Raw genomic sequence first — 27,672 nt, forward strand, 5'->3', positions numbered from 1 at the left:
TACTCGTCCAGGTATGTTTATTGTTTTTCCAGAGTTCACTGACACGACACAGAGCAGAGTGGGCATTATAAAAAGAAATAAAAAGACTGTGACAATTACTTTTTAACAGGTGGAATATGAAGTTGGTCATTTATGTTAGAATTTGGTAACCATGAGGATAAATGTGTGATAAATACAAAGGAGTGATAAGACAAATGTATCAGACATGGTTAATATGACTTTCCAACTTTTAGAAGATTCACATGGTTATACAAATAGTGACATATGGCAGAAACTAAAAATCTAAACCAGTTGCTGTAGATGTCATGAATCAGCTTTAAGTTAGTGGATGTGCTACTCTAACACAAAATCCACTATAAAAACAAGGACAAGACCCATGTTGGAGAAAGTGATTGGCAAGTTATTCTCATTATTATGATTCAGATACCTGGGTGTTCAGTTTGCTCAGCACATATTTAAAAACGTATATTTACATCAGATTGTATTATTGGTCAGTAGATTTTTCATTGTATTAAATACATCACTTGCACAAAATTCAGATAATTTCTTCTCATATTCATAAAAGCAACTTCAAACTGTAAAAGGTCTTTTTACAAATGTGTAGTTGGGGCCTTCTCCTTTATTCTTGGGTAACTAAAACACTCATTCACATAGAGATAGGGTTTAAGCTATGTCTCTTTACCCAACCTTTATTCTGGCTATAATCTAATAAATAAGTCACATTACTGTGACTAAATTCAACAATAAGACCCATCCCCCGTCTCTACATATTTTTAATAACTGGCTTTGCATAGTGTCCATGTATTTTAGTTTTTGCTGGCGGGTTTTGCAGCAAAACTGTTTTGTATAGTAAGAAATTGTACATGTCAGGTTTTAGATGAAACCAACACAACCCCATGTCAGCAAATCTCAGAAGGCTCCATAAGGAATGATTTAAGTCTCATAGAGGGAGTGTATTGCACACATGGGTCTTAAGATAAAGTCAGTTTGAGTGGATACCTTACAGTACTTCATTAATATAGTGAACACATGAAGACACAGAGACATCACCTGTCAGTCGTCCATATTATTTTGGCTTCGAGCTACTGACAGCATATGAGCTGCATCGTCATGCAAAAGCAACAGCGTTGTGTGTGATCGTCACGCAGTGAAGCACTTGCTGTATAAGTGATTGCACCACACACACGTGTGTGAAGTGTTCTCTGCACCAAACATTTTACAAAGTTGATGACACAAAGAAACTTTGCAAAGGGAATGCCGCTGCTTGTCAGACTTGTCGAAAAATCCAAGCATGTGTAAACAGAATGGCCGTACATGAAATGGGAGATGTGTGAAAATGTATAATCTGGATTTATGTGTATTTATGTGTCCAGTTGGGAGGAGCTCATTTGGGACAGCTGGTTTCCATGCTTCCACTACTCACTGCATCTATTTGGGCCAGTCCACGGTTGCAAAGAACGGATGGGATTTAATATCATCCACCCCTCCCACACCGGCCCCCAGTCTTTCCACTGGATTGTACTGGAGCAGCTGCACAAGGGGACAAGTCAAACAGGTGGACATTAAAGTATTAGTGGGGAAAAACAACATTTAATGTGTAAAGAATTGTGAACTGATTAACACTTCACGGTGTGACTAAGCTTCCCACAAATTATACACTTACTGTTTTTATAACAAAAGGATCTGAGGTACTAAAACCTTAAATATTACGTATTAACTGGTAAATACATATATGACAGTTTAGGTACAAACAAACAAAAAGGATAAATATTGTTTATATATTAAGTCATCTTCACAGCCTAATGACTCTGAATTTATGTCAGATTTGACCTACATTAGGCAGAGAGAAATCCAGGCTAACCACATTAATGTACATCTAAAGATTACCAGTTTTGAGGATTTGCAATTAGCTTTAAGATATCAGCATGGTGCCAGCACTGTTATTAAGGACATGTCCATCATGAGGGGCATATATTTATTTATCTTTCATAATCTGTCTCAAAAATACACACATTCCTAATCATTTAAGGTAGTTATGATGTCTGGTTTTTATTTTGAAGCATATTTAGAAATCTCACTCAACTATCTCGTTGTACCAATCTCCTGATCTCAGTACCGTGATGATTTCTGCCTTTTCTGAAGGAACTTTATTGTCTACTTTATTTCATGTAACCTATTATTGCAGCTACATATTGATAATCACTACTGGAGATTTAGGGGATGGAAATATAGATTTTTTTAAAAAAATTTCCTCACTTTTGTTCTGCGTTTTCCATTTTACTAAATGCTTGAGACAAAGGAATTCTTAAATTACAGCCACAGAGGAAGTGCATGTAGTTATAAGAGGATGAGTAGGATTTAAAATTGTTAGTCTAAAATCACTGAATACATTAATCTAATTTTCATTTTTAAAAAACCTACTTATGTTAAATAACTTATAATAGTTTACTAAGTTAGTTTGAAACAATTCATCAGGATTTTAAAAAGAAATATCAGGAAAATCTACCAATTACCAAGTATTTAAAATTTCCTGATAAGATTTGTTTTATTTAATAATAAATCTCTGCGTGTATTTCTGCAGTCTCAAAGCCAAAGCTCATTCACTTAGGAATGAAATTGATATAAATAGGATATTCAAGGATAAAAATGTTTGTTTTTTTCTTAACACTTAAAAATGTTTTAAAAACGTTCAATGAAATGTATGTAAGATGGAATCCAGGTGGATCATGTCCATTTGAACAAATTGAGTCTGTATCTTTAAGAAGCTTTTTAAAACCCCACATTTGTGCAACAATTCAGAACTGTTTTCATATTTTTTGATAGCTTATATTTGGTCACTTTACCTTCAAGCAGACCAAAATCAGATTAAATCAAATGTTGGAGTTGGGAAATTGTAATTGAGAGGACTTTATGACTCTCACCTGCTCCAGCAGTGATCTGGCTTCTTCTGAAACAGACTCTGGGATATTGAGAGTTGTGTGGCGACCGATTCCTGCAGGATGGCAGCGCAGCAGAGACTGTGCAGAGGGAAGGAGTGGAGGAAAGAAGAGACGCAGATAAGCATCAGTGTAAAACACAGCATATTCTGACCCCAGCAGACCATAAGTCAATGTTAAAGCACCAGAACTGGACAAATAGGAGGAGACCAAAAAGTCAGAGCACCTGAAAAAACACTGATCACACCAACAACAACGTAATAATGTCACTGCTGTTGCTCTTTCTTGGAAATACTGTGGGTGTGAGAAAGAGTGAAAGTCATAGAAAGAATAAAAACATGATTGTTTTTAGGGAGTTTGTTCTTCGTTTATTCAGAGTAAGCTTCCTGGAAGGTACAACCATTAATCAGCAGTAAATATGAAAGTTATTTTTTAAAGCAGAACTTGCCCAGGTCATGTTGCCAGTTCAGACAAGGAGAAACTGTTGAGCATAAAGTGGGAGAAATGGATCCCAATTCATTTAAAGCTTCTTAAAGCACGGAACATCCCCTCCTTTGTTCAAATAATTGACAATAATGACAATCTCTGCAGGCTGCACACATCTACAGTGACAAGCGAAAAAAAAAAAAAGAAAAAAAAAAAAAGCTAGAACGGAGAACGGGGAGCTAGTAAGAGCTGTTAAACTGTTTGGATTTGTTTTGTAGGACACTTTGTGTTTTTTCCAGCGGTTAGGGCTGTTGCCTCTCTCACTCTTCTTGCTGCAGGAGTTCTGGCTGCGTTCCTAGCTGCAGTTAAGACTGCTCCAGGCAAGATCTTATCCTGCAAGGATCAAGAGACACTATGTGTGCCTGGGTGTGTGTATTCTTGCCAGGGCTGTACAAAGACATAATCATCAAAGGTGACATCTGTGTGACTAGGTTTTCTTTTCCTTTTTTTTCTTTTTTTTTGTACTCAGGTAAGTAGGTGTGTATTGTTAAACACAATACTCACCTAACACCTTGACTTTGGTTTAAGCCAAAAAGGAGAAGCACTGACAGCTGATATATTTAAAAAAAAAAAAAAAAGCCCACTGACAATTAGTTAATATGTATTCAAATTTTATATGAATGTATTAATTAAAAAAACTAAAGCAACTATCTGCAGCTGCACATAACTTTTCTTGCTTCTGTGTCCTCAAAGAGCAGGAAGTTTTAATTAGCATGCGCATGTACAGATGCTGGATTTGCATCTGTTGCCTGCAAAGCTAAAACCAAGGCGATGTTCCCCATCCTCTCAAGCCCATCTTGAAAGATGGTCCCTCTGATCCAGTGCAGTGCCTTGAGAGCTGCCCAGGTCTTCACCTTCCAGGCTGATCTGAGGTGGGCGTGCTTCAAGCTCAGCTCTGCTCCAGGAGCCAGCAAAGAGGCCCGAGGAGAGCTGACCCAGTGGCCCAGCAGATGGAGCTCAGGCTGGGGGAGAAAGTCACACCGACACCCCTGGCACTCCCTGAGAACCAGAGTAAGAGACCACAGCCAAGACACACCTCACGCACAAACACATACACACATGCACCCCCCCCAAAAAAAAAAAAACTCCACCCACTCAAACACATACAGACACGCGCGCAGAATCACACACAACCTGGCACGACCATAAAGACTGTGAGAGAGTTGAAAGCCAAGACACCTACAGACATCTCACAACACCTTAGCAACAGAGATAAAAACATTTTCTCTACTTTTTGACTCACCGTTCCTGTCAGGAGCTCAAACAGGATGGCGCCCAGACTCCACCAATCGCACGAAGCCGTCTCCTCACTAATGCCTCCTACCTCTGAAACAACAGCAAAGACAAAAATCAATAGAATAACAAACCAAGAAATCGTTCATGTGCTTGTGAAGAACCCATGCCAGAAAATTTAACCTGCAATGTGAGACAAGAAAATGATCAGATAGATACAAGCCTACAAGCGATCCTACCTTTGCAGTAAACAGTTTCCAAATAACATATTGAATTACTTAAGATTTCACTGAAATATGCAATCAATTCAAAAAGGGGACAAAACATATGCACAATCAAATGCACACACACACACACACACACACACACACACGCGCGCATGTGTCTCATAAAAGGGCGATTTGCATAATAAAAAGCAGTTAAATTGAGGAAACCGTCTGTGCTGCAACTTCACACCATCTGCATGACCTGACCTTAAACGCAAACACACACACATGCACAGCATACAGACACACACATACACACCAAGAAATGTAAAGCAGAAACACTTGGTAACAAATACTCAAACACAACATGTTCTCTTTTCTTTATACGTGCGTTTATTTCGAGCTCGGCTTATGGCTTCAGCTAATGGTTATTTTCATTATATTTTAATCTGCATACGCCCACCCCCACACACATTTAATTAACAGTTTGGTTCAACAAGTACCAGAAAAAGATAAATAGTAAACTCTTCTATTAGCTAAGCCTACAGATATTTCATTAAACATTAAATGATCCAGTGTTTCATCTTGAGAATCACACGACTGTATTATAATGCAGTACGGCAAGATGGTTCAGCCCTTGAAAAGGGAAGTTTGATCACTTTTATGACTCTCCATCCAAAGTTTGACTGTTTCTAGAACCAGTCTGACGGCCTTCATGATTGAAGGCAAAAGACTTTACTGTAGAAAGACACAAACGTTCGAGCGAAATCCATTTGTAGCTGCTGTGTGGGTGCTCCACTGAGTACCAGATGGCCTCATGTGCTGCTCAGCTTGCCTGTCTTCTGTTCTCCAGAGGGAAGGCGGTCTGGTCACCCAGAAGGCCGGGACCCAGGGTCACAGCTGTGTGTGCCCAGGGACCACACTCCTCAGCTGGGGGAGCATATTAGACAAAGACCCCTCGTTTCCTGGAGGCTGCCGGGAACTCCAGGGCCCTGTGCGGCACTCTTACAGCCAAGGTTAGAGAGGGTTATGATACGACTTGCATGTTTTGTACACACACACAAACACACACACACACACACACACACACACACACATAACCAACTGAGCAACCAGTCTTCAGGGCTCCCCAGGATCACTGTTATGACAGCCAAGGAGAGAAGATCGTCATTGAACAGACCAGTGATACCTGTGTAGTTATGAGCTGGAGGGAAGATACTGGACACGCACACACACTCACATCTCAGAGCAAGGTCGATGTCATCACAATGGATTAATGTCTAAGGAGCTGCAGGGAGAGTACAGTGGAGCTGGCTACACTTACCGCTCTGTCAGAGCGAGGAAGGGAGCAAGTGAGACAGAGAAAAAGAGGATGGGAAGGGAGAATTAACAGCATCCACAGGCCATGGGTCATTCAAAGCACACTGTTACAGTGTGCTACATGAGGAGCAAATTTCCCAATCCTAACACACCTACACTAACCAGCCATTTTTCTTTCTTGAGCAGCAGATAAAAAAAACAAAAAAAAACAAAAAAAAAACAAAACAGGAGAGCTGAGGCGTGAAAGTACAAGACAACAATACAGTGTATTCACCTCATGGCCTTTTCTCCTTCCCTTTCCCTTCAACAATGCAGTTCCCTCCTGCTTTGTATCTTAATCGGACCCATCTCCTGCCTCATGGGGCCCATAAGGAACTTTCTCTCTTCTCCCCTTAGACAGACTTCCCTAAACCCTTAACTGGTAGTCATCACAAAAAGAGGAAGTCAATGAAATGCAGGTAGGAAGTAAGGGAAGGTTGGTGCTTGATGCAGCTTGTTAAGCTCATCTGTAAACCACCTTTCAACAAGTAAACACAAAGAAGTAACATACAAATAATAAAAAACTGTTTTTAATGAGCGGCACATAAATATAAATCCAACACACCTAGGTATCTGCCTTTATTTACCACCACTTCCATTTGAGTTCTTCTGATACAACCTTAAGTGTCTGTCTGGATTTCTAAATGTATAAAGATCTCAAACTTGATGTTCAGACTGTTCAACAACTCTAGATCTATCTTAATGTAGCAACAGGAACATTTCTGAAAAGCTAAATAAATATACATCCACATAGCGATGTGGTTATGTTATCCTACGGTCATAAATTTGAGCTAATAGCAAAACTGCCTTGTGAGCTGGGAAGATGACAGTAATAACCAAATAAATGATCTATTCAAAACAAACCCCGTTGCCTGTCCTCGCTGTGAAGTCTGGCTACAAATAGTCAAATAATAAAGCAGAAGTACTCTCTGGGAATAAAGTCTTCCTTGAAAAGCAATTCAAAACAATGAGATGACAGCTCAGTGTCAAAAGCAGAAGTAAACCTTATCTTCCACAAGATCGTGCAAAGCAGAGCAGGTAAAAGAATCACAAAAAAACCGGATGAAGTCCTCAGTAACTGCCTTGTTACCTCAGAGAGGAAGATTACTGAATTTCCCTTTTCTTAGTTGATCAAGACAAACAGCTTCGGCTTTGCTTCCTTCTAAACAGAACAATAAATTCCCTTTTCTGCTTAAAGTAGGTCGTGCTACTAGAACTCATTAGCTTATATTTTTCTTGCCAGAGAACAAAACATTAGCCAGCTGATGTTTATCAGTAAAGACAAAACGGTGAAAAATAAATAAGCACAAGTGCAGGATAAACAGATTAATATCCCGCCACTATATTTTCCAAGTATACTCCCGTGTTTTTTGGGTGTGAATTTGTGTGTTTTAAAAACAGCCTGCCCTCCTTCTAACACACACACACTCACGTATGCACACATATGTACACAGGCACATTCAGTCACAGCAGGCCCCCTGCTAGGTTTCTGGCAAACAGTCATAAATCTGTCATCAGGAATGAAGCCATTGCTAGAGCTGACCCTGTCTGGATAAACAGCAATACATAACAAGGGCAGGAGAGACACACACTCACTAACCTCTACATCAGTGTATGTGTGTGTGTTCACATGTACTTGCATATATTAACACATGAATTTATGTGAGCACAAAACAGAGTTCAGCAAATCAAAGGGATGTTATAATTGTGTAGTTAAGCTGAAGTGACTGAATTTAGACTAAATATGGTCGGTTAAATACAGCAAGAAAAAGACAAGAAGTTTTGCTTTTGAAGAACAGTCACCACCAGCCCAAAGGTTTTTTTTTATACTTCATAGCAGTATAACACACCCCCTACTGGTTTCTAGTGCGTATTACATCACTTGATCCACATGGGATCAAGTGTCTTAACCGTCACACCTGGTCCGAGGTCAGTTTGCCTCGAATTTATCTCACATCTCTATTTTACCTCAATATTTTTCACTTTTATTCTGAGTTTTCTTTCCTAATTCATGAGTTGTAGGAGCAAATGCCAGAGACAAGACAAACCCCAACACTGCTTAAGATAATGTGACGATTTATAACAATCCTGGTTTATCATTGTAGTTTATTTTCTTTCTTCTTTTAACGTTCATAAAGAAGCATGGTGGATGGCCTACAAGTTGACTTGTCATCAAACTGACATAAATTTTAATTTTACAGGGATGAAAACTTCTAACTAAGATTTTAAAATCTTATTAATGGGTTATGACTTGTTTTATCGGTTTAGGTGTCCTGTCATTTTAAACAGAGTACAGTTTTTGACAGCTGGTTAGGTTAAATTTAAACTCATAAAGACTTTTTTTTTTTCTTTTTTTTTTTAGCATAAATAGATACATAACTCAGTTTACTTAGTATATTTACTTACTAGTGCTATGTCATTTAGATGTGTATTATACATTTGGTCTGAATCATATTTCCTTTAACACAGCAATTTTTACTGGACAAGCATGTACAAAATATTACAGGTTACCCAACAATCCCACACTTGAGACTTGTGTAAAAAAAGTTCCCACTGCCCAGAAATAAAATAGAAATTTGTTACACAACGATTTAAGTAGCAGACATGTCTCTGCACTGCACTTAGAATTTAAGCTGCATTATTCATAGAACTCAGAGTTTGAGATTTACTCCTGTCTCCTGAGGTCATCTACTGCAGCCCACTAAAACATATGCCTCAAAATGCTTCTATTTCTAGTGGTAAGCTTTTAAACAGGCTGTTGCAAAGAGACTAAAAACGAACACTTTGGATATTAAACAGAGCATTTGTTGCTCTCAGATGTATTACAACAGTTTGATACTGTACTTTCTAGACACAAGGAGGATTTAAATCTGAAGTGACCAACCTAGATTGAAAGAGTGGATGCATGAGTGTGTGAGCAATGTTTAGTACAGCAGCCAGTATTTTAATTTCAAAGAATGCTGTGAGAGATTACTTTAAACACATCAAATAGTCCAGCGTGTAGATATACAGAGCAATACCATAATAGAAAAATTAGCAACATATAGATGGTGACTGCATTTACACACATACTCACAAAATGCCTTGCACACACACGTTGAAGTGCTAAGTAGGGACTTGGTGCCGTAGTCTAGCAGCAGTTTGTTTTAGGCAGCTTTTAAACAGCATGCCAGAGCTGCCACAAGTCAGCTGGGAGAGCCACACAGGGTTACTGCACTACTGGCGACTGCTGCACAACAGCACACTCTACAGGACAACTGAACAACTGCAACACGATTGCATTTCATCAGAACAGGACGTATGAGGTATTTAGACACTGCTGTGTTTGATCTATTTACAAAAAAGAAGCTACAGTTGTATAATGGAGATGTTCCCAATATGAACATACAGATGTTTAATCTGATGATACAGATATTTAGTTTGTAAAAGGTTAGAAATTATAGCTCTTTGGCATAGAGGCTCCTCTGTTCCAATGGAAAAGAACTGGACAACAGATTCCGAAATGTAAAGCATTTACAACTATTTTGGTCAAAATTAATTGAGAAGAATGTTTGAAGTTCCTAAAGAAATAGCACACACTCAACAATGTAGTACATTTTGATTAAAAAGACAAAAAAAAAACAAAGATGGTCGGGGATTTCCAAGATCCTTTCAGTGATAACAAAAAACTTATTAAATATGTGCAGTTAGACAAAGAAGCACATGATTAAACGCAGACTTCAGAAGAGCAAACAGACTGCAAAGACTGAAATTACAGGTCAGAAAGAATAAACAAATCTTAGAAAACCATTGGAAAAATATTGGAGAAACAATCTCTGAATAGGGCATAAATAGGGAAAAGAAAAGTTATATAAGGATATGCGATCTGCTTAGATTCAACAACTGCAGAAACATTTGAAGTAACGTAGCAATATCTAAAGTTGGAGAAGTGGAATAATTTCCAAGATCCCCTGATCTCAGCACACTTGTTCTGAACTGCACTCGCTGAAAATTAACAGAATGATCCCACAATAAGTAACAGGGGGGGGAAAAATCAAGGCCCTGCCTGAGTAAAAGTGCACAAAAATAATTGCCATTCCCACACGTTTTATGTTTTTAAGCAGCTACTTGAATTAAATCTCAAAGTCTGCACTTTAGTAGTGTTCAGTCTGTTATTTCATATGCAGTGTCCCATACAGAGTCATAGTAATAAAATTAACATAAAGGCGCAACAAAGCTCTGCTTCCTTCAAACAAATATGTTGTTTTAAAAGATGTGTTCTGAAACCAGATCACTTTATAGAACAGCCACACAGCAAGGTTTCCCACAACTTTAAACTGTCTGACAGAAAACACTGGCATATTCAGTCTTCAGTTTTTACAGAAAATGACAGATTTTGCCCTAATGTTTAGGAACATTAGAAAATAATAAATCACTATTCATGTCTTGAAAATGAAGATGTGAAAGTTTATGCTGGATAAAGTCAACCCCAACCTCAGTAAGGCAAAAGATTAGTCAGTTTTAGTCTGTAGATTTTGTTCACAAGATTTGTGCCATTTCTGTCCATATAAATCCATTCAATTAAAAAAATCTGTAAAGAATGAAGGGATCAGAGGAAATTAAATTAAGTGTACCATAATGTCAGTGTGTTTCTCACCTGGAGCACAGTACATATTGGCAATGGCCTCTCTGTCACAGGACTCCTCCACATCACACCAGCTACAAAAGTAGGTGAGCTGAACATGACCTGAAGACAGAGGAAAAGATAAAACATGTTTTTTTTCAAACTTACATGTGATGAACTGTCTCTTGTTAAATCCACTAAATCTGATGTCAACTCAGACATTCAACTTTTCAAACTAGTCCTGTCCCTCTGGAATGTTCCCTTTCTCTATTCTGTTCTGCCTCTCTACATCCCTCTGAGTTTTTCAAGCAAACAGCCCTGGCGATTACTCCTGTTTAGCAGCTACCCGTTAACGCTATCATTAGAACTAATGGTGTCATTAGGTAGCCGTAGCCATTAGCCTGGGCTAGCCAGACTGATGCACCACACTAGGCCGTTGATGGGCCCTTTAGAACAATAATTACCACCAGGGAGACGCAAACAGCCACTCAGCTAATTAGATGCTTGTTGATAACAAGGTGGAGAGAGATGATTGTAGGACAACAAAAGAAGAAGTTGAGGGAAAATCTGTGACCTCATGGTAAAACAACACTTTTCCTTCAAGAGGAACCTTCCCCCTGATAAATAAATTAGATGGTGATTGATTATTAAAGACGGTTTTTCCCAGTCCAGGACAAAGGAAACAGCATTTTGACTTTATGTATTGGAAATTTAATCAATTCTTTGTGAACACAAGCAAAACAACAACAACAATGCAAAAAACACCTAAAAAAATAAATTCAGCTGCTAAATATAGACTATTGCCTTAAACTTAAACTTTTCTAATATTATTAGACAATACAGAATGGCTACAATTATTTATTTTCCTTTTGTTTTTCATCTGCATACCATCTTCTTATAATGTAACAACACACTATATTAAATATATATATTTTATTATTAAATATTATGATGGAAACAATCAAAAATCTAAGCACAATAAAGGAGCAGAGTTCTAGCAAAAACTTTCAACGTTGTTGAAAACGGATACCTTACCTTGGTGGTCAAGCAGGATATTACTGGGATTCAGGTCCCGGCAAATTATGCCCTCATGGTGCAGAAAATCCAAGGCTGTCACCATCTCTACTGCCCAGCATCGCACAAAGTCCTCTGGGATTCGAGCTTGGGATGCAGCCAGCGACAGCTCATCCAGCTCCGCGAACAGCCGTGACACTTCTTCATCAAATTCATTGCCACCTTTATGACTAATAACTCTCGATGATTCACCATCAAGATCCAATAAGCTCTCAACCACGGCACAGGCCTGAGTCCCGTTCGTGGTTTGGATGGAGTGTGTGCTGTTGTCTCTGGGGTTTGGAACCAAGTCTGTGTTTACTTTTGTACAGGGCTCTAGTTTCTTACGATGGGAATTTGTATCCGGAACGCCAGTGTCAAGGGAGAGGTCATTGTTTTGGCTTTCAGGGCGAACAAATACTTTGTCAGAAGCCTCTTGTCCAAATGCCACGTTGTCGTCCCATAGTGAACAGAAAGGAGACACTGATGTGACACTAGTGTCACAAGTTGCAGAAGCTGCACAAAAAGACAGCTCCTGCTCCGCCGGCTGCTCCTCTGCTTCCTCATGCTGGCTATGAAGCTGTAAAACATCAGGCTGGAAGCATTTCTGAGGAGAGGCTGTAACTTCAAGGCCAAGACACACTCCTGAATTTTCTAATTCTTCCTGCAAAGAGTCTGAAGTCCCACTCACCACAGGAAGATTGACCAGCAGGTCTGGTGGGTGGCCCTCATCCTCAACTACTGCATCCTTGAATGAGATGACTGGCACTGACTCATTAGAGCCTTTATCGCTACTGTCCAACCCCCAAAACTCCAAGCTGGGGCCTTTGGCTTCCTGAGCCAGCTCTGGAAGATCCTCAGTGCTCAGGTCGGATGTAGCAAACAAGGGGCTTTGCTTAAAAGAAGACCGCTGCTCTCCTATGTCAAGACAAGCAACCTCGCTTGCGCTGTCCTTGCTGTCAATACGAAAAAACTCCATTGGTGTGTGTTTGGACTGATCCAAGGAAAGAGGTACTGCAGGGGATGGTACAGGACTGAAGACTTCACTGAGATCATGTCCTTCACCACGGTATTGGTCATCCTCGTGGGTTTGGCCACTTTTGTCAGACAACTCATTGAAGAATCCAAGCTCCTGAGAACTGATCGGGGACGAGAGGCTGTCATTGCTTAGAACCGAGCGGCTACGTGAGGATGTTGTGGTCGTTGCATTCGGCACCTCTAATGAAAACACTTCCTGTTCACTTCTTTCGTCTTCCTCCTCTAGTGCATCTGGCTCCACTTTCTCTTGTTCATACTCATTGCAAAGTGTCAAATAACTGTTGGTGCATTCCTCTTCAGAAGTAGCTCCAGAGTCCGTCTGAGCAATGTGTTCAATGAGCCCTGGAGGAAGACCACTTTTTAGTGATGACCTGATGGGGTGCTGTGATCCCGTCTGTAGGCCCAACGCAGAATCTGAACCAGTAATGGACTCTGAATCACCACTGGCTGAACCTACATCAAGGTGTGGTATTGTGTGTTGCGGAGAGTGTACTGCTGTTGTATGGCTCTTCTGGATAAAAGGAATGTCAAAACTTTCCTCTGGGCTGGAATTATGAAGGTACTTTCCAATATGAGACCACAGCTTCCCACCTTAAGATGAAAGAAACTTAGCATTAACAACAATGATAAATATTTTTCATACTACAGGACAAATAAAGAGATTAAACGAGAGGGTAGAGATAACAAAATGTGCCATTTTGAGAGTATTACAGTCTTTCACCGCTAATTTAACTTTTATAGGAAACTTTTGAGGAACTCAACCATGACACCAAAACCAGTCTAAATTTAGCTTTGGCCCCATTTTTTTTCTTTTTTATTTTCTATTATCTAAGCTTCGACGTTAAAGCTGTCAAGCTGTGATGTCAGTAATGTCTGTCAGGATTTAATGAAAGGTTAGACTGAGACAGAGCTTCTCTGGGTTTAACACCCACTTACAAATTATATAAGTTACGGTTAGGGTTAGTTGCATTTATAATATTACAACTCATCTGAAAGTTAAATCTAGTAACTTGCAATGAAAATTAGATTTGCATCGTTTTAGAAAGAAACATCTTGCATCTGTTACAACTATACAAACACAACTCACAAGTTGCATTAGATATTCAAAGGTTAATGTTTTACAAACATGCGTCTCCTTTTATGTAAATGAGAAAAATACATTTCCAAGATTTAGCCCCACACACAAGCATGCAGGTACACCCAGCAGTATTGGAAGCAATTGGAAGCTAGCAGCTGTTGTGTGTGATGAAAATAAATGTGGAGTTTGCAGTGATGATAATGATAGCGGGGCAGCTCGGTGGCTTAGAAAGTAAAACCATCCACATGTTGTTCGGCCCAATGTCACTCAGGTCACTGCCTCCCTTCAAATGCCTTTCTGTCCTTATTCAGCACATCAGCTTCTCCGATGTTCACAGAAACAAAACATTAGAAAGGCAAGAGAGTTAGTCCTGGACTTTCTGAAACACGAAGCTGATTGAACTGGTTTTTGATTAGCTTTTTTCAATCATGCCGAGCAGCTCCATATGATATTCTGTATTGTCCACTAATATTAGCAGAGTGTGGTTATGGACTACACCAGACTGAATAGGTTACAGGGCATTTTAAAAAAAATGGCAGCATTTCACTGTACGCAGTCACCCAGACACACGGCATACAGACACATCACAGAGTGAGTAGGATGTAAGGAGGCCCAGGTGTTGGCATAGCTAATGAAGCATGGCACCACCTGCTATTCAGAATAATGACCTGTGACACACACTCATCTCTATCAAACATCTGTCTGGAACAAGGGCAAAGAGAGAGCAGGAGATGATAGAAAGAAGGATCAGGTGAAGGCTGCAGAAAAGACAGGTAGAGGCTAAGAGGGCAAAATGGGAAATATTAAACCACATGATTACCTTCAGCATACTGTAACAGAAGGAAAACTGTGTCTTCAGAGACAATGAACTTTCTCAGTTGAACCATGTGGGGCACAGAATGAGGCATGATGGTCTTCTTAACCCGCCCACAGTCACTGCTTTTCCTTAGACCCTGCAATAACACATAAGACAGAACAGAAAGAGGTTAGACATTTCAGGCAATTTAAGTAAGAGCATAAAATAAATAAAACTAATTTCAGGAAAATTTAGTGGGGAATGAATAGGTCAAAAAAGAAGCAAGTGGAGTTTTGGTCATGTGAAGAAATGAAGAAGTATGCGCTGCAAAGGAGAAACCCTCCATTAACAAAGTGCCAGCTGCGCCCTATGGCAGCCCAAAGTCACTGGATTCATCAAACTACAAACAGCATATGACTATAAAGGAGCCACACAAATCTATCAGTGCTACACGTAAACCTCACGTTCCGTGCAAGTGTGTGTGGGTATGCATGCATGCGTGTGTGTGGAGTCATTTGTGCCCGCGCTGCGTGTTGGCATCTGGCACACGTCTCACACCTGAGAGCAGAGGAGCTGACATAGACAGGCCCATTAGAATCAATTACACCGGTCACACACAGGGGCTTCTGGCACACTTCACACTTACAGTCAGGACGACGAGGATGTGGGGCAAAACACACATACATACATGCAAATTAAACTTACTTTCAGGACGAACGTCTCCTGTGTTCTCTTGTCCATGACCAGGAGAACCTGCGATGGAAGAGTGCCATTAATTGCTGTATGAACAGACAAACCCAGTCTAAGATGATGTAGTGGTTTTGTCATCCAGGGTAGTGTCTTTCGGTGATTGGATTGGGTCACACATACATGTCACCGTAAGATGAATGTACATCACTAAATTATAACCAGAAAAAACGGTAGTACCACGCTGGACCCTGCTGTGTTGAGCAACTAAGTCCTTGTCGTATAACAGAGGCTAAAATGAGTCTATAAAGTTCCATATATGAGGAGCCAAATAAAGGGAAAAGATGCCAAATCAATTATATTGTTTATAAAAAGGACATTTTTGGACATTTAATAAATTTAAAAGCAGGAAATTAGTTTTCAGAAGAATGGGAAATAACTGGAAGACATAAAAGTAACAAATGTTCATTTTTCTATTGAGATAAACAGCTCTTTCTCCATTTTTGAGCTTATGTGCTCCTTGAACAATACATGGCCATAAAGCAACGCAATGTATCATAACAGACAGTAATGGTTAGCAGTGTCCTTTCTGTATAATCTACAAGCACCCAAATCTCAACAAAAAAAGCTGGTTCTTCCATTTCTCATGTCATTTTGCTGCACTGCCTTTCCTATTTCTTCCTAATGTCTTCATTTCCTCCCTTCATCAGCCATCCTTTTCTCTCTGACATCTCCATTGCTCTTCTGCTCCCTTGTGTTCTCAGGGAAGAGTTTCAGCATATGTGTGTAACCCAGAGTGTGTTTGTGTGTAGTGCGGTGCTTGCATTGTGGGTGCTTTCACTCCCCGCGACCCTGACTGGGACCAAACAGGTGCAAGCTAAATGGATATGAATGGAGCTGTGAGTAAACAGAGTGGCAGTGCTAGCCAGGGTGCTAATATAATTAAGAAACAAACATCAGGGAAGGGGGAGGTAGAGAGGAGGGGCAGGAGGGGCACTAGGGTGAGGAGCTCTCTCCATCTGTCCCCTCTGTCCTCATTTAAAGCAAAAGAAGAAAGTAGGAAGAGAGAGAGAAGGGAAAAGCTCGGTCTTCTCTGGATGGCTTTTTTTTTTTGTTAGTATGCCTGAGTAGTTTCTGAAACACTGTGTATTATGTATCTACCTCAGTGGAGGAACACATGTTGTGGTTGTGTCAACATTTTCCTTATGGTTTTGTGTGTGTGTGTAGGATAAACATCACAGATTCAATGTTGTGTGTCATTCTCTGAGCTGCCTGCCAAGTCATTTCATGGCTGAGTGGTGAAGTTGCTTCGCCGGCAGCTGGTTGAGAGGACCCGCAACCCAAACTGACCTTGTGGTAGTCATAACTGATGCTAAACATACACACTAAGCCCTTGCCATACATCTAGTAAATCTATTACATTTTATTGCCTTGGATAAAATAGACGATAGACAAAGGAAAGGGCATGAGGAGGGTAAATTTGCAAAGTATACTGTCCACATTCTTGGTTGGGCTTATGATTAAAAAGTGTATTAACTTAATCTAATTGTTATTTGGGAGAAATTTTGCCATTAAAATGTCAAAAAGTCAGAAGTTTCTTATCAACGTAATTATCAGTTGCTTATAAAGATTAACTTGACCTTATTAACAACTCTTAGAACACTCAAAATTGGGTTTATGAGAGAAAAAAAGAAATAAAGAAAAATGTGGTTCCAGGTTGAAGGATATATTACATATATACAGTAAGCTTACCTTATCTACGACGCCTAACACCCTGTAAGATATCAGCTCATCAGATGGACTCTGCTGCCCTCCTCTGCTAGTAGAAGAGCAGCACTGAGCCCCGAAGGCCTTGAAAAAAAGATTACACTAAAATCAGTATCTGATGGTATAAAATGTCATTTCTGGCTCACACAAGGTATCATCATAAACAACATCTGCACACCATCACAAACAACTTACAGCCACAGACACTTCACTTCCACTCACCACTCTTTGTGTTGATCCTTGACCCATGTTGCTTCCCAGATGCTGACTGGAAATCTGCTCTGCACGCATCAGATATTCAGCAGTTTTCTTTTTCACTGCCTCTCGTCTTGTGGCGCTCGGCTCACCTGGAAGGCGAGTGACATTTATTGGTCTTTCCAAACCGGTTATAATATTGACATGACATTTACAAGCCGTCACCTTATCGTGGTGGAGGGGTTTGTGCGTCCCGAAGATCCTAGCAGCTATGTTGTCGGGGGCTTTATGCCCCTGGTAGGGTCACCCATGGCAAACAGGTGTCTAGGGGAGGGACCAGACCAAGCACGGCTCATAGACCCCTATGATGACGACCAACCTGGGCATGAATGTTCCCTTGCCCGGACGCGGGTTACCCCCCTCTGGAGCCAGGCCTGGAGGCGGGGTACGAGAGCGAGCGTCTGGTGGCCGGGCCTTCGCCCATGGGGCCTGGTCGGGCTCAGCCCGAAAGGGTTACATGGGCCCCACCTCCCGTGGGCTCACCATCTGCGGGAGGAGCCGTAGGGGTCGGGTGCAATGTGAGCTGGGCGGCAGCAAGGGGCGGGGACCCTGGCGGTCCGATCCCCGGCTGCAGAAGCTGGCTCTAGGGACGTGGAACGTCACCTCTCTGGTGGGGAAGGAGCCTGAGCTTGTGCGCGAGGTTGAGCGGTTCCGACTAGATATAGTTGGACTCACCTCGACGCATGGCTTGGGCTCTGGAACCAGTACCCTCGAGAGGGGCTGGACCTTCTTCCACTCTGGAGTTGCTCATGGTGAGAGGCGCCGAGCAGGTGTGGGCATTCTCATCAGCCCCCAGCTTGGTGCCTGCACGTTGGGGTTTACCCCGGTGGATGAAAGGGTAGTTTCCCTCCGCCTCCGGGTGGGGGGACGGGTCCTGACTGTTGTCTGTGCTTATGCACCGAACAGCAGTTCAGAGTACCCACCCTTTCTGGGGTCCTTGGAGGGAGTGCTGGAGGGTGCTCCTTCTGGGGACTCCATTGTTCTGCTGGGGGACTTCAATGCTCACGTGGGCAATGACAGTGAGACCTGGAGGGGAGTGATTGGGAGGCATGGTCCCCCCCCTCTGAACCCAAATGGTGTTTTGTTATTGGACTTCTGTGCTCGTCATGGATTGTCTATAACGAACACCATGTTCCAGCATAAGAGTGTCCATATGTACACCTGGCATCAGGATTCCCTGGGCCGCAGTTCAATGATCGACTTTGTAGTCGTATCGTCGGACCTGCGGCCACATGCCTTGGACACTCGGGTGAAGAGGGGGGCGGAGCTGTCAACTGATCACCACCTGGTGGTGAGTTGGCTCAGATGGTGGGGGAGGAAGCCGGTCAGAGCTGGCAGGCCCAAACGTATTGTGAGGGTCTGCTGGGAACGTCTGGTTGAGTCCCCTGTCAGAGCGAGCTTCAACTCCCACCTTCAGCAGAGCTTCGAACATGTCCCGGGTGAGGCGGGGGACATTGAGTCCGAATGGGCTGTGTTCCGTGCCTCTATTGCTGAGGCGGCCAGCCGGAGCTGTGGCTGCAAGGTCGTTGGTGCCTGTCGTGGCGGTAATCCCAGGACTCGTTGGTGGACACCAGCAGTGAGGGATGCCATCAAGCTGAAGAAGGAGTCCTATCGGGCCTTCTTGGCCTGTGGGACTCTGGAGGCAGCTGATGGGTACCGACGGGCTAAGCGGCATGCGGCTTCGGCCGTTGCCGAGGCAAAAACTCGGGCATGGGAGGAGTTCGGCGAGGCCATGGAGAAAGACTTCCGGACGGCTTCGAGGAGATTCTGGTCCACCATCCGGCGGCTCAGGGGGGGGAAGCAGTGCTCCATCAATACTGTGTACAGTGGAGATGGGGAGCTGCTGACCTCAGCTCGGGACGTTGTGGGTCGGTGGAGGGAATACTTCGAAGACCTCCTCAATCCTACCAACACGTCTTCCCATGAGGGAGCAGAGCTGGTGGACTCAGGGGTGGACTCTCCTATCTCTGGGGCTGAAGTCGCTGAGGTGGTCAAAAAGCTCCTTGGCGGCAAGGCCCCGGGGGTGGATGAGATCCGCCCGGAGTTCCTTAAGGCTCTGGATGCTATGGGGCTGTCCTGGCTGACACGCCTCTGCAGCATCACGTGGACATCGGGGGCAGTACCGCTGGATTGGCAGACTGGGGTGGTGGTCCCCCTTTTTAAGAAGGGGGACCGGAGGGTGTGTTCCAATTACAGGGGAATCACACTCCTCAGCCTCCCTGGTAAGGTCTATTCAGGGGTCCTGGAGAGGAGGGTCCGCCGGATAGTCGAATCCCGGATTGAGGAGGAGCAGTGTGGTTTTCGTCCTGGTCGCGGAACAGTGGACCAGCTCTATACCCTCTCTGGGGTCCTGGGGGGGGGCATGGGAGTTTGCCCAACCAGTCTACATGTGCTTTGTGGACCTGGAGAAGGCATTCGACCGTGTCCCCCGGGGGCTCCTGTGGGGGGTACTCCGGGAGTATGGGGTACCGGACCCCCTTGTATGAGCTGTCCGGTCCCTGTACGACAGGTGTCAGAGCTTGGTCCGCATTGCCGGTAGTAAGTCGGATTCGTTTCCGGTGAGGGTTGGACTCCGCCAAAGGCTGCCCTTTATCACCGATTCTGTTCATAACTTATATGGACAAAATTTCTAGGCGCAGCCGAGGGGTTGAGGGGATCCGACTTGGTGGCCTCAGGATTGGGTCCCTGCTTTTTGCGGATAACGTGGTCCTGTTGGCTTCATCTGGTCGTGATCTCCAGCTCTCGCTTGAGCGATTCGCGGCCAGTGTGAAGCGGCTGGGATGAGAATCAGCACCTCAAAATCTGAGACCATGGTCCTCAGCCGGAATAGGGTGGATTGCCCTCTCCGGGTCGGGAGTCAGGTCCTGCCTCAAGTGGAGGAGTTTAAATATCTCGGGGTCTTGTTCACGAGTGAGGGAAGGATGGAGCGTGAGATCGACAGACGGATCGGTGCGGCGTCTGCAGTAATGCGGGCTCTGCGCCGGTCTGTCGTGGTGAAGAAGGAGCTGAGCCAGAAGGCGAAGCTCTCGATTTATCAGTCGATCTACGTTCCTACCCTCACCTATGGTCATGAGCTGTGGGTCGTGACCGAAAGAACGAGATCTCGTATACAGGCGGCTGAAATGAGTTTCCTCCGCAGGGTGGCCGGGCTCTCCCTTAGAGATAGGGTGAGGAGCTCAGTCATCCGGGAGGGGCTCAGAGTAGAGCCGCTGCTCCTTCGCATCGAGAGGAACCAGTTGAGGTGGCTCGGGCATCTGGTCAGGATGCCTCCTGGACGCCTCCCTGGTGAGGTGTTCCAGGCACGTCCCTCGGGGAGGAGACCCCGGGGAAGACCCAGGACACGCTGGAGGGATTACATCTCTCGGCTGGCCTGGGAACGCCTCGGGATCCCCCCCGCAGAGTTGGCAAATGTGGCTGGGGAGAGGGAAGTCTGGGCTTCCCTGCTTAGGCTGCTGCCCCCGTGACCCGACCCCGGATAAGCGGCAGAAGATGGATGGATGGATGGATGGATGGACATTTACAAAAAAGGAAAGCTACCATTTTTAACACTGACAAGGAAATGGTAACTGATTCACCATGAATGTGTGAGAATATCAGACAAAAGCTGAATCCATACCTGTTTTACAGAGAGGATGTTTGAATAAATTGATTCATGTGGCTTTTGGGAATCCTGACAGGGTCATTACAAGCTATAAATTAATGTACCCGCAGTTTCAGTTACTAAAGTATTACATTTATGTTGAATGTAGGATGTTATTAGGCACACGTTTTTACATTTTTTTCATCATAGTCATAAGAAAGACTTTGTCGTGGCATTTATGAGAATGTTTTTTTGACTTGTGCCATAAATTTGAGCAACTACAGCTACAATAATCTACTATCCAATCATAGCAGATTTGCCCAGCAGGACAATGTGCAACACCACACTGCAAAAGCTGATCAGGAACAACAAAAGGAAGAAGACAGTCCAAGCTCTTTAAAGTGCCAACAAACCTCTCATAAATCAATCAGATCATGTGTTCAATGGATGTGCTGAAACCAACCACATCCATAAAGACACAACAGCCCAGAGGATACAAATGATCCCAGTGCCAGACATCATAGGATATTCACAGGTCCAATACATGTTATATTAAGTCAAAGCTGCTTTTTGAGGGGTCTGAGAATACACAATTAGGTTGGTGGATTGAATATTATGGTTGTTTTCATTCATTTAGAATCACAGAGAGTAATGCCTTTACATAACTTGGTTTCACTGACAATAAAAGAGAGAGAAAAAAACGCCTTCCAGAGATGTTTTTGTTTTAAGGAGCACTCAAGTGGAAGCAACCGACCAAAAGAAAATTACTTTCTGACCTTGCACTCCTTGCAGCAGCAAGTCCACTCCACTGCGGTAGTATGAAATAGCTGCCTGGTAGTCCTGTTCTTTTTCTTTTTGAACAGCAAAACAGATGAGCTCACTGGCTTTGTCAAGGTAGTCCGACTTTACGTCTTTAAGGTTGCCACCACTGGTTTTCTTCAGGTTGCCAGAGAAGAGTGGCGTTCGACCTGGCCAGCTGACCTCTGGGTTTGGGGCTGAAGAGGCAGGAACAGGGGCAGGTGACGGAGTGTGGCGTTCATGCAAGGACGGCAAGCGGGGGCTGAAGCTAGTGCTAATGTTAGTGGCTCCCCCCTGTGGCTGATTTGGGGAGGTGCGACCTGAGGCCATGCCATCGTCCAACCCGGCCAGAGAATCTGTATCCACTGCCAGGGAGGTTAAGTCGCTGTCACTGGACGGGCCTGGAATGAAAAGAGAGGAAAATAAAATTACAAAAAAGAGAGGCGAGTATACACAAATAGGTAAGGCTAACTGCTCCCAAAATGCCAAATGGTTATATAATTATATAAATAAACAGTTTATGCATAAGCATATTTACCTCCATACTCAGATGTGATCGTCAAATCTTCTGCACCACTGACGTCTTTCTGAACTGAAAAAAAAAAACAAGTCGGCACATCTCAAAGAAAAACTGATTTAGCAGCCTTTACAAGATTTTAGGAAGAGTCGTACCATCAGAACTGCAGTCTGATAAGCTGTCAGCAAGAAAGTCAGAGAAGGGCTCAGCTGGTCCAATGAGCTCTGAACCGTCATGGACTTCACCTCCCTAGAAGGAAATAAACAATAAATATTTGTATAATGCAGTCAATAATTTTTTTTTTTTTTTTTAAATAATGTGCCTCTGGATGAATGTGACTGAATACCTTGAAGAAATCTTGGATGTGCTGACTATTGTAGAGAGCCGGGATATTTGCAGAGAACTGCAGGAGATCCTCAGAGCACTGTCTTCTCTCCTCAATCACTGAGTCATCGAATCGGCCTATCCATGCATATGCATATACACATGCATTAAACAAGTAACTTTAGCACTTTTTCATATTATAATAGCACTGATTTACCTCAAAGAGACAGAGCGGTTGAAGAACAGTTATGCAAACATGAAAAAGTTTGGCTTTTCAGTCCTCTAGAGATAAATGTCTTATGAGGGTGAAGAAAGGTATAAGTTCTTACCAAAGACTTTAGCCTTGGCAAAGGGAGGAAACAGCTCAGATTGGCTACATACATTCTTGTGCAGCTGCCACAGATTGTGGTGTAGCTTCCGGAAATCACTGTATCTCTTCCACACTGTTATCTACAGAAAGAGAAAGAGAATGGATGGATGGAGACACACAGGAAGCTGACTGAAGAGACGAGAACAGGAATCAATATTTTGTACTTAAAGATGTATGAAGTGTATGTGCTGTTTACCCAACATGGCTTAAAGAAAGAAACTGATCTTATTCATATCCATGGATGTTTTGTCATTATAATGCAAAATCAATTATGTTTTAAGACAACAAAAATAAACACCTTTATATTAACACTCCTATTGTCTTAAGATACTGGGATTAAAGTTAAAAGACAGTTTACATGTATGTAAGAAAAAATTAAACTGATGTCTCAACTTCAAATGTGTGTTTCTACACTGTGTTATAAAATAACACATTAGATCCAAGCCACAACACTCACAAAGTACTTAAAGTAAAACGTACATCTGCTAATGTTATGATGCAAGTCCATACTGGTAAAATGTTTAAATTTACAGCATGTTTATCAGAAACCTAGTGTAACACCACTCCCAAACTGAATTGCTTCTTGGTATTAGAGGTATGTGTGCACATCAGGCAAAACTCTCTTGCTCTGTCTCTTAGACACACATGCAGTAATTGACATCATGCCTGTTACATTAGCTCTGGTTCCAGGCTCGACTGCATTCCTCAGTGTTTTATATCCAAGAAAATATGCATGTGTGTGTGTTTACTGTGAGTTAGTAAGTACTTAACAAGAAAGTGGGATGGTTAAATATTATAGATTGTTGAAATTGAAAGAAGACAATTGAAGGGGAGAAGAAATCCTTCAAACAATAGCAACAAAGTGATGTGCAGCATTTTGATCGGCGTTCTTGACAGTTCTGTTAAGAAATGGACACAATGAGATTGGCGAATAAGGAAAAAACTAAACTGAGCAATTTTCTTTTTTTGTTAATCAGTTTGCTGGCCAAGGCAGTAATGAGGTACATACGGCAAGTTTAAAATAAAAACACTGCAGCTCTTACCTCTTGGACATCTTCCGGGTTCCTCCTGGAGATTATCTGTGAAGAAAATGTAGAAAAGACTTCATGGCTTTGGAAACTAAATGCAAGTTTTTCTTACTTTTTGCAGCAAAGACTTTCTTGTAGGCCAGACACACAAGCATAAGCAGGGAAGACACAGTTCAGAGTGTCACAATGACCGCATTATAAAGCAAATGACGGAAGTCTTGAGTGTTAGAACGGGACATCACCAAGAGCCATGATATGCAGGCTGTCAACCAATCAGAGACAAAGAAACTCAAGCTGTAGTATCAGAACTCATGGATGGCTGGAAGTCTGACAGAATTAATAATTACACATCTTTAATCAACATAGGATTTTAGTACACAAATAGTATGCTACTTTTTGTTTTATTACTTGCAATATATTAGAAGAAATTTCCTGCTCAATCAAGTTACCAGTAATTTAACCCAAATAAGTTGCAAACAAGCGATACAAATGTTTGAAATAAATATATAAAATCATAAAGTAATAGAAGAAAATGACAGACCTGCATGCAGAAGATACAACACCTGACCAAACAAAAAGTCTCCACCACAAAATAAGTTAATTGGACCGCTTTCAGCTTCGATATGTCTCGTCTGCATAGAGCTGACAGCTGACAACGGAGCAGTGCAGAGGTATGTCATTTCTAAAAAGACTAAACAAGCCTTGTGGAATACACATTTTTATTTTTGAAAGTGCACATAGGTCTTGATCTAAACTAACTCACTGCACTCTAGACTGGAGATATGATGAAAATCAGTGTACTTACTGACTCAGATGAAAATTAAACTCTGCCATTTTAGATAAAAGCAGAGTATGGTTGACCACGTTGAAAGCCTTTTTAAGGTCAATAAAGTCTGCTCCCACCACACTGCACTTATCCAGGGACTTTTTTACATTGTCAATTAAACAGCAGTTTGCTAATTCAGTCAAATAACCTGGTCTAAACCCAAACTGCTGTGGATGGAGGAGCTGTCTGACTTCAAAATATTCAGTCAATGGTGTAGCTACAATTTTTTCTTTGATTTTATAAAACATTGGTAAAATCTATATAAGTCTATGTAAGTTACACACAGAGTCCTGATTTCCTGTCTTGAATACTGGAATGATTGGTACTTTTTTTCCCTAGACATTAGGAAATGCTAACAAGATGGAAAGGTTAACAAGATGTGTCAAAAGGTGTGCATAGCACATTTCTAGCATTTTTAAGAAAACAACAATTCATGTTATAATAAATATAATTTGATTTTGACTTAGAAAGTCCGTTAACTATTTCTTCAATTTCTGCTTCCTGTATTTATTTGTCAATATGTTGAAACAGTTTTTACTGTAAATTTTAGATGTCTGCAGGCTGAAAATCTTTTGCTAGTTCTCCAAAAGATTGTATGAAATATGAATTAAACTCATTAGTCATAGTAACACTATCAGTTATATTTTTGCCATGAATGGTAAGTTCTACTATCGTTCTGCATTTATTAGATTTTTTTAGTTAAATTATTCAAATGCTTCCAAAGTGTTTTATTGTTACCTTTAGCATAGACAGTTAGTTGGGTGTAAAATGTTACTTTTGCTTTGCATAGTTCAAGTACTTATTTACTCCTTAAGCTTTTGTATACAAAATGGTCAGTACTAAGTTTTGAACATTGTGATGTTTTCAGGGCCAAATCTTGCTTCTACATAATTTTTCATATTTTATTTATCCAAGGTACTGTAATTTTTCTTCCAATTTTACTTTGTGTTGTAAATGTCTTTTCTATTTCTTTTTGGTTGCTTAATAACTGTTGTCACAGAACATCACAGAACTCCTTTACTTCCTCCAGAGCTGTAATACGTTCCCAGTTTATGTTGTTGAATTCTCTTTCAAATTATAGTTTTGACTTGCAAACATTTACTATTTTACAACTATTTTGGTTGCTTTTTGTCTGTTGTTTTAAATGCTTGGTAAACGTTCACTTGAAATTAAAATCAAAATAAGGTTATTATCTCACAATAGTACACCAACCAAGATATTACTACATAATACACAGCTATATTCAATTTTAAATCTACTTAAGTCGGCACAGTAAGCAGCACTTCAATGTGGCTTAGGTTTTGGCAGCTATGCTACTTTTGGTCGGGACTTATTATTTTCCTCATCATTTTAAGAATCTTAACTTGTAGTCATTTTAAAAAATGTACAGCTCCACATCAGTATCATCTTTCACAACCCCTTTTAAAGGTGGAGTATGTAAGATTTTCAATATTTTCTAAATAAATTAACTAATAAAATTAACTACAATCACAATTAGATAGTTTTTTTGAACATGTAGGTTCCAGTCTGTCCAAATTTGATGCGTTATTAAATTACAAGTTTAATTAATGACAAATGACAAAAAGCACTTTTTTTTTTTTTTTTTTTTACTGGTAGGCAAACATTTAAGAAGGGTCTTTGTCATTAATTAAACTTGTAATTTAATAACATAAAATATGGACAGACTGGAACCTACATGTTCAAAAAACTATCTAATTATGATTGTAGTTATTTTTTTAGTTAATTTATTTTGAAAATATTGAAAATCTTAATACTCCACCTTTAAAGAGGTTCTCACAGTTAGAAGAAAACCAGGATGGACTTGCTTAACTTGTACCTAGAGAAGCTGTTGTGACATTTAATAAAAATATAGCTTTATAAGTGAAACATGCTTCATAGTGTGAGCTCCAGATGTTTTACTGGCCTGTGGGTGGATGTGGGGACAATTACAGCCATACCCAGAAGACCATTTGGCTTATGATTTGTCTATTATTTTAAGTAATTTTAGCAAGTAATATTATCTATATAAATAGATATTGTGTCGAAATTAACCCTTTGTGTTTATTGACACCATTTATGTAGAATACCACGCAGCTGTCCAGCAGTATGCCTTAAAAATGCTGGAAATAGCAGCTACAAAACATACAACGGACAAAAATATAACCCATAAATGAAAACGTAATCAAAGCTGGACGGTTCCATGGTTCACATGCAAAATTTAATAAGCTACTAACACAACCAATCCTTCATGAAGGGGTTACACTGCCCCGACATCTAATTAGCTTGGCTAGCAGAGCTCAAGCTAGACAGCTTGCTAATAACAACTAGCTTAACCTCAACTGTCACAGCGCATAGCCTCGATTTACTTACTGTGGCGGTGACTTTATACACGGTGTAACCTTTCTGGTGCTTTTTGGGATCTGTCACTGTATAAAAACGAGCGAATTCTCCTCTGTCCCGCTGTGATATCATTCTGATAATGACAACATTGCCAAAGCTACCAGCCGGCTAGCCGTACACATTCATTCTCTGCTTACAGTAAGTGACAAGATAACCAAGCTAAATTGCAGCGCCCTCTTCAGGAAGAACTGTGGAATTGCGTGCAAAAATTTCACAAGATATCACTTTAGATCAGGGGTGTCAAACTCTAATCCTCAAGGGCCGGTATTCAGCAGGTTTTTGTTGTTTCTCTCTACCAACACAGCTGCTTCAGATCAAATGGATCCAGCAGC

At 41.5% G+C, this 27,672-nt stretch overlaps 1 protein-coding gene across 1 annotated transcript; it reads right to left on the minus strand.

Annotated features, from left to right (window-relative positions):
• On the minus strand, nt 1–27,444 carry rps6kc1 (ribosomal protein S6 kinase polypeptide 1). Its single transcript, XM_079255877.1, has 16 exons — nt 27,311–27,444; nt 24,130–24,165; nt 23,046–23,166; nt 22,739–22,854; nt 22,548–22,641; nt 22,414–22,467; nt 21,854–22,276; nt 17,465–17,589; nt 17,228–17,326; nt 15,494–15,541; nt 14,813–14,945; nt 11,859–13,505; nt 10,857–10,946; nt 4,666–4,748; nt 2,922–3,017; nt 1–1,530 (listed from the first exon to the last, which is right to left on the minus strand). The coding sequence occupies exons 1-16, from the start codon at nt 27,410–27,412 to the stop codon at nt 1,429–1,431; spliced, it is 3,369 nt and encodes a 1,122-aa protein (XP_079112003.1). The 5' UTR covers nt 27,413–27,444; the 3' UTR covers nt 1–1,428.
• Between the last annotated feature and the right edge of the window lie 228 nt (nt 27,445–27,672).

The sequence above is a fragment of the Telmatherina bonti genome (genome assembly GCF_933228915.1).
Source record: "Telmatherina bonti genome assembly, chromosome: 16".
NCBI lineage: Eukaryota > Metazoa > Chordata > Actinopteri > Atheriniformes > Telmatherinidae > Telmatherina > Telmatherina bonti.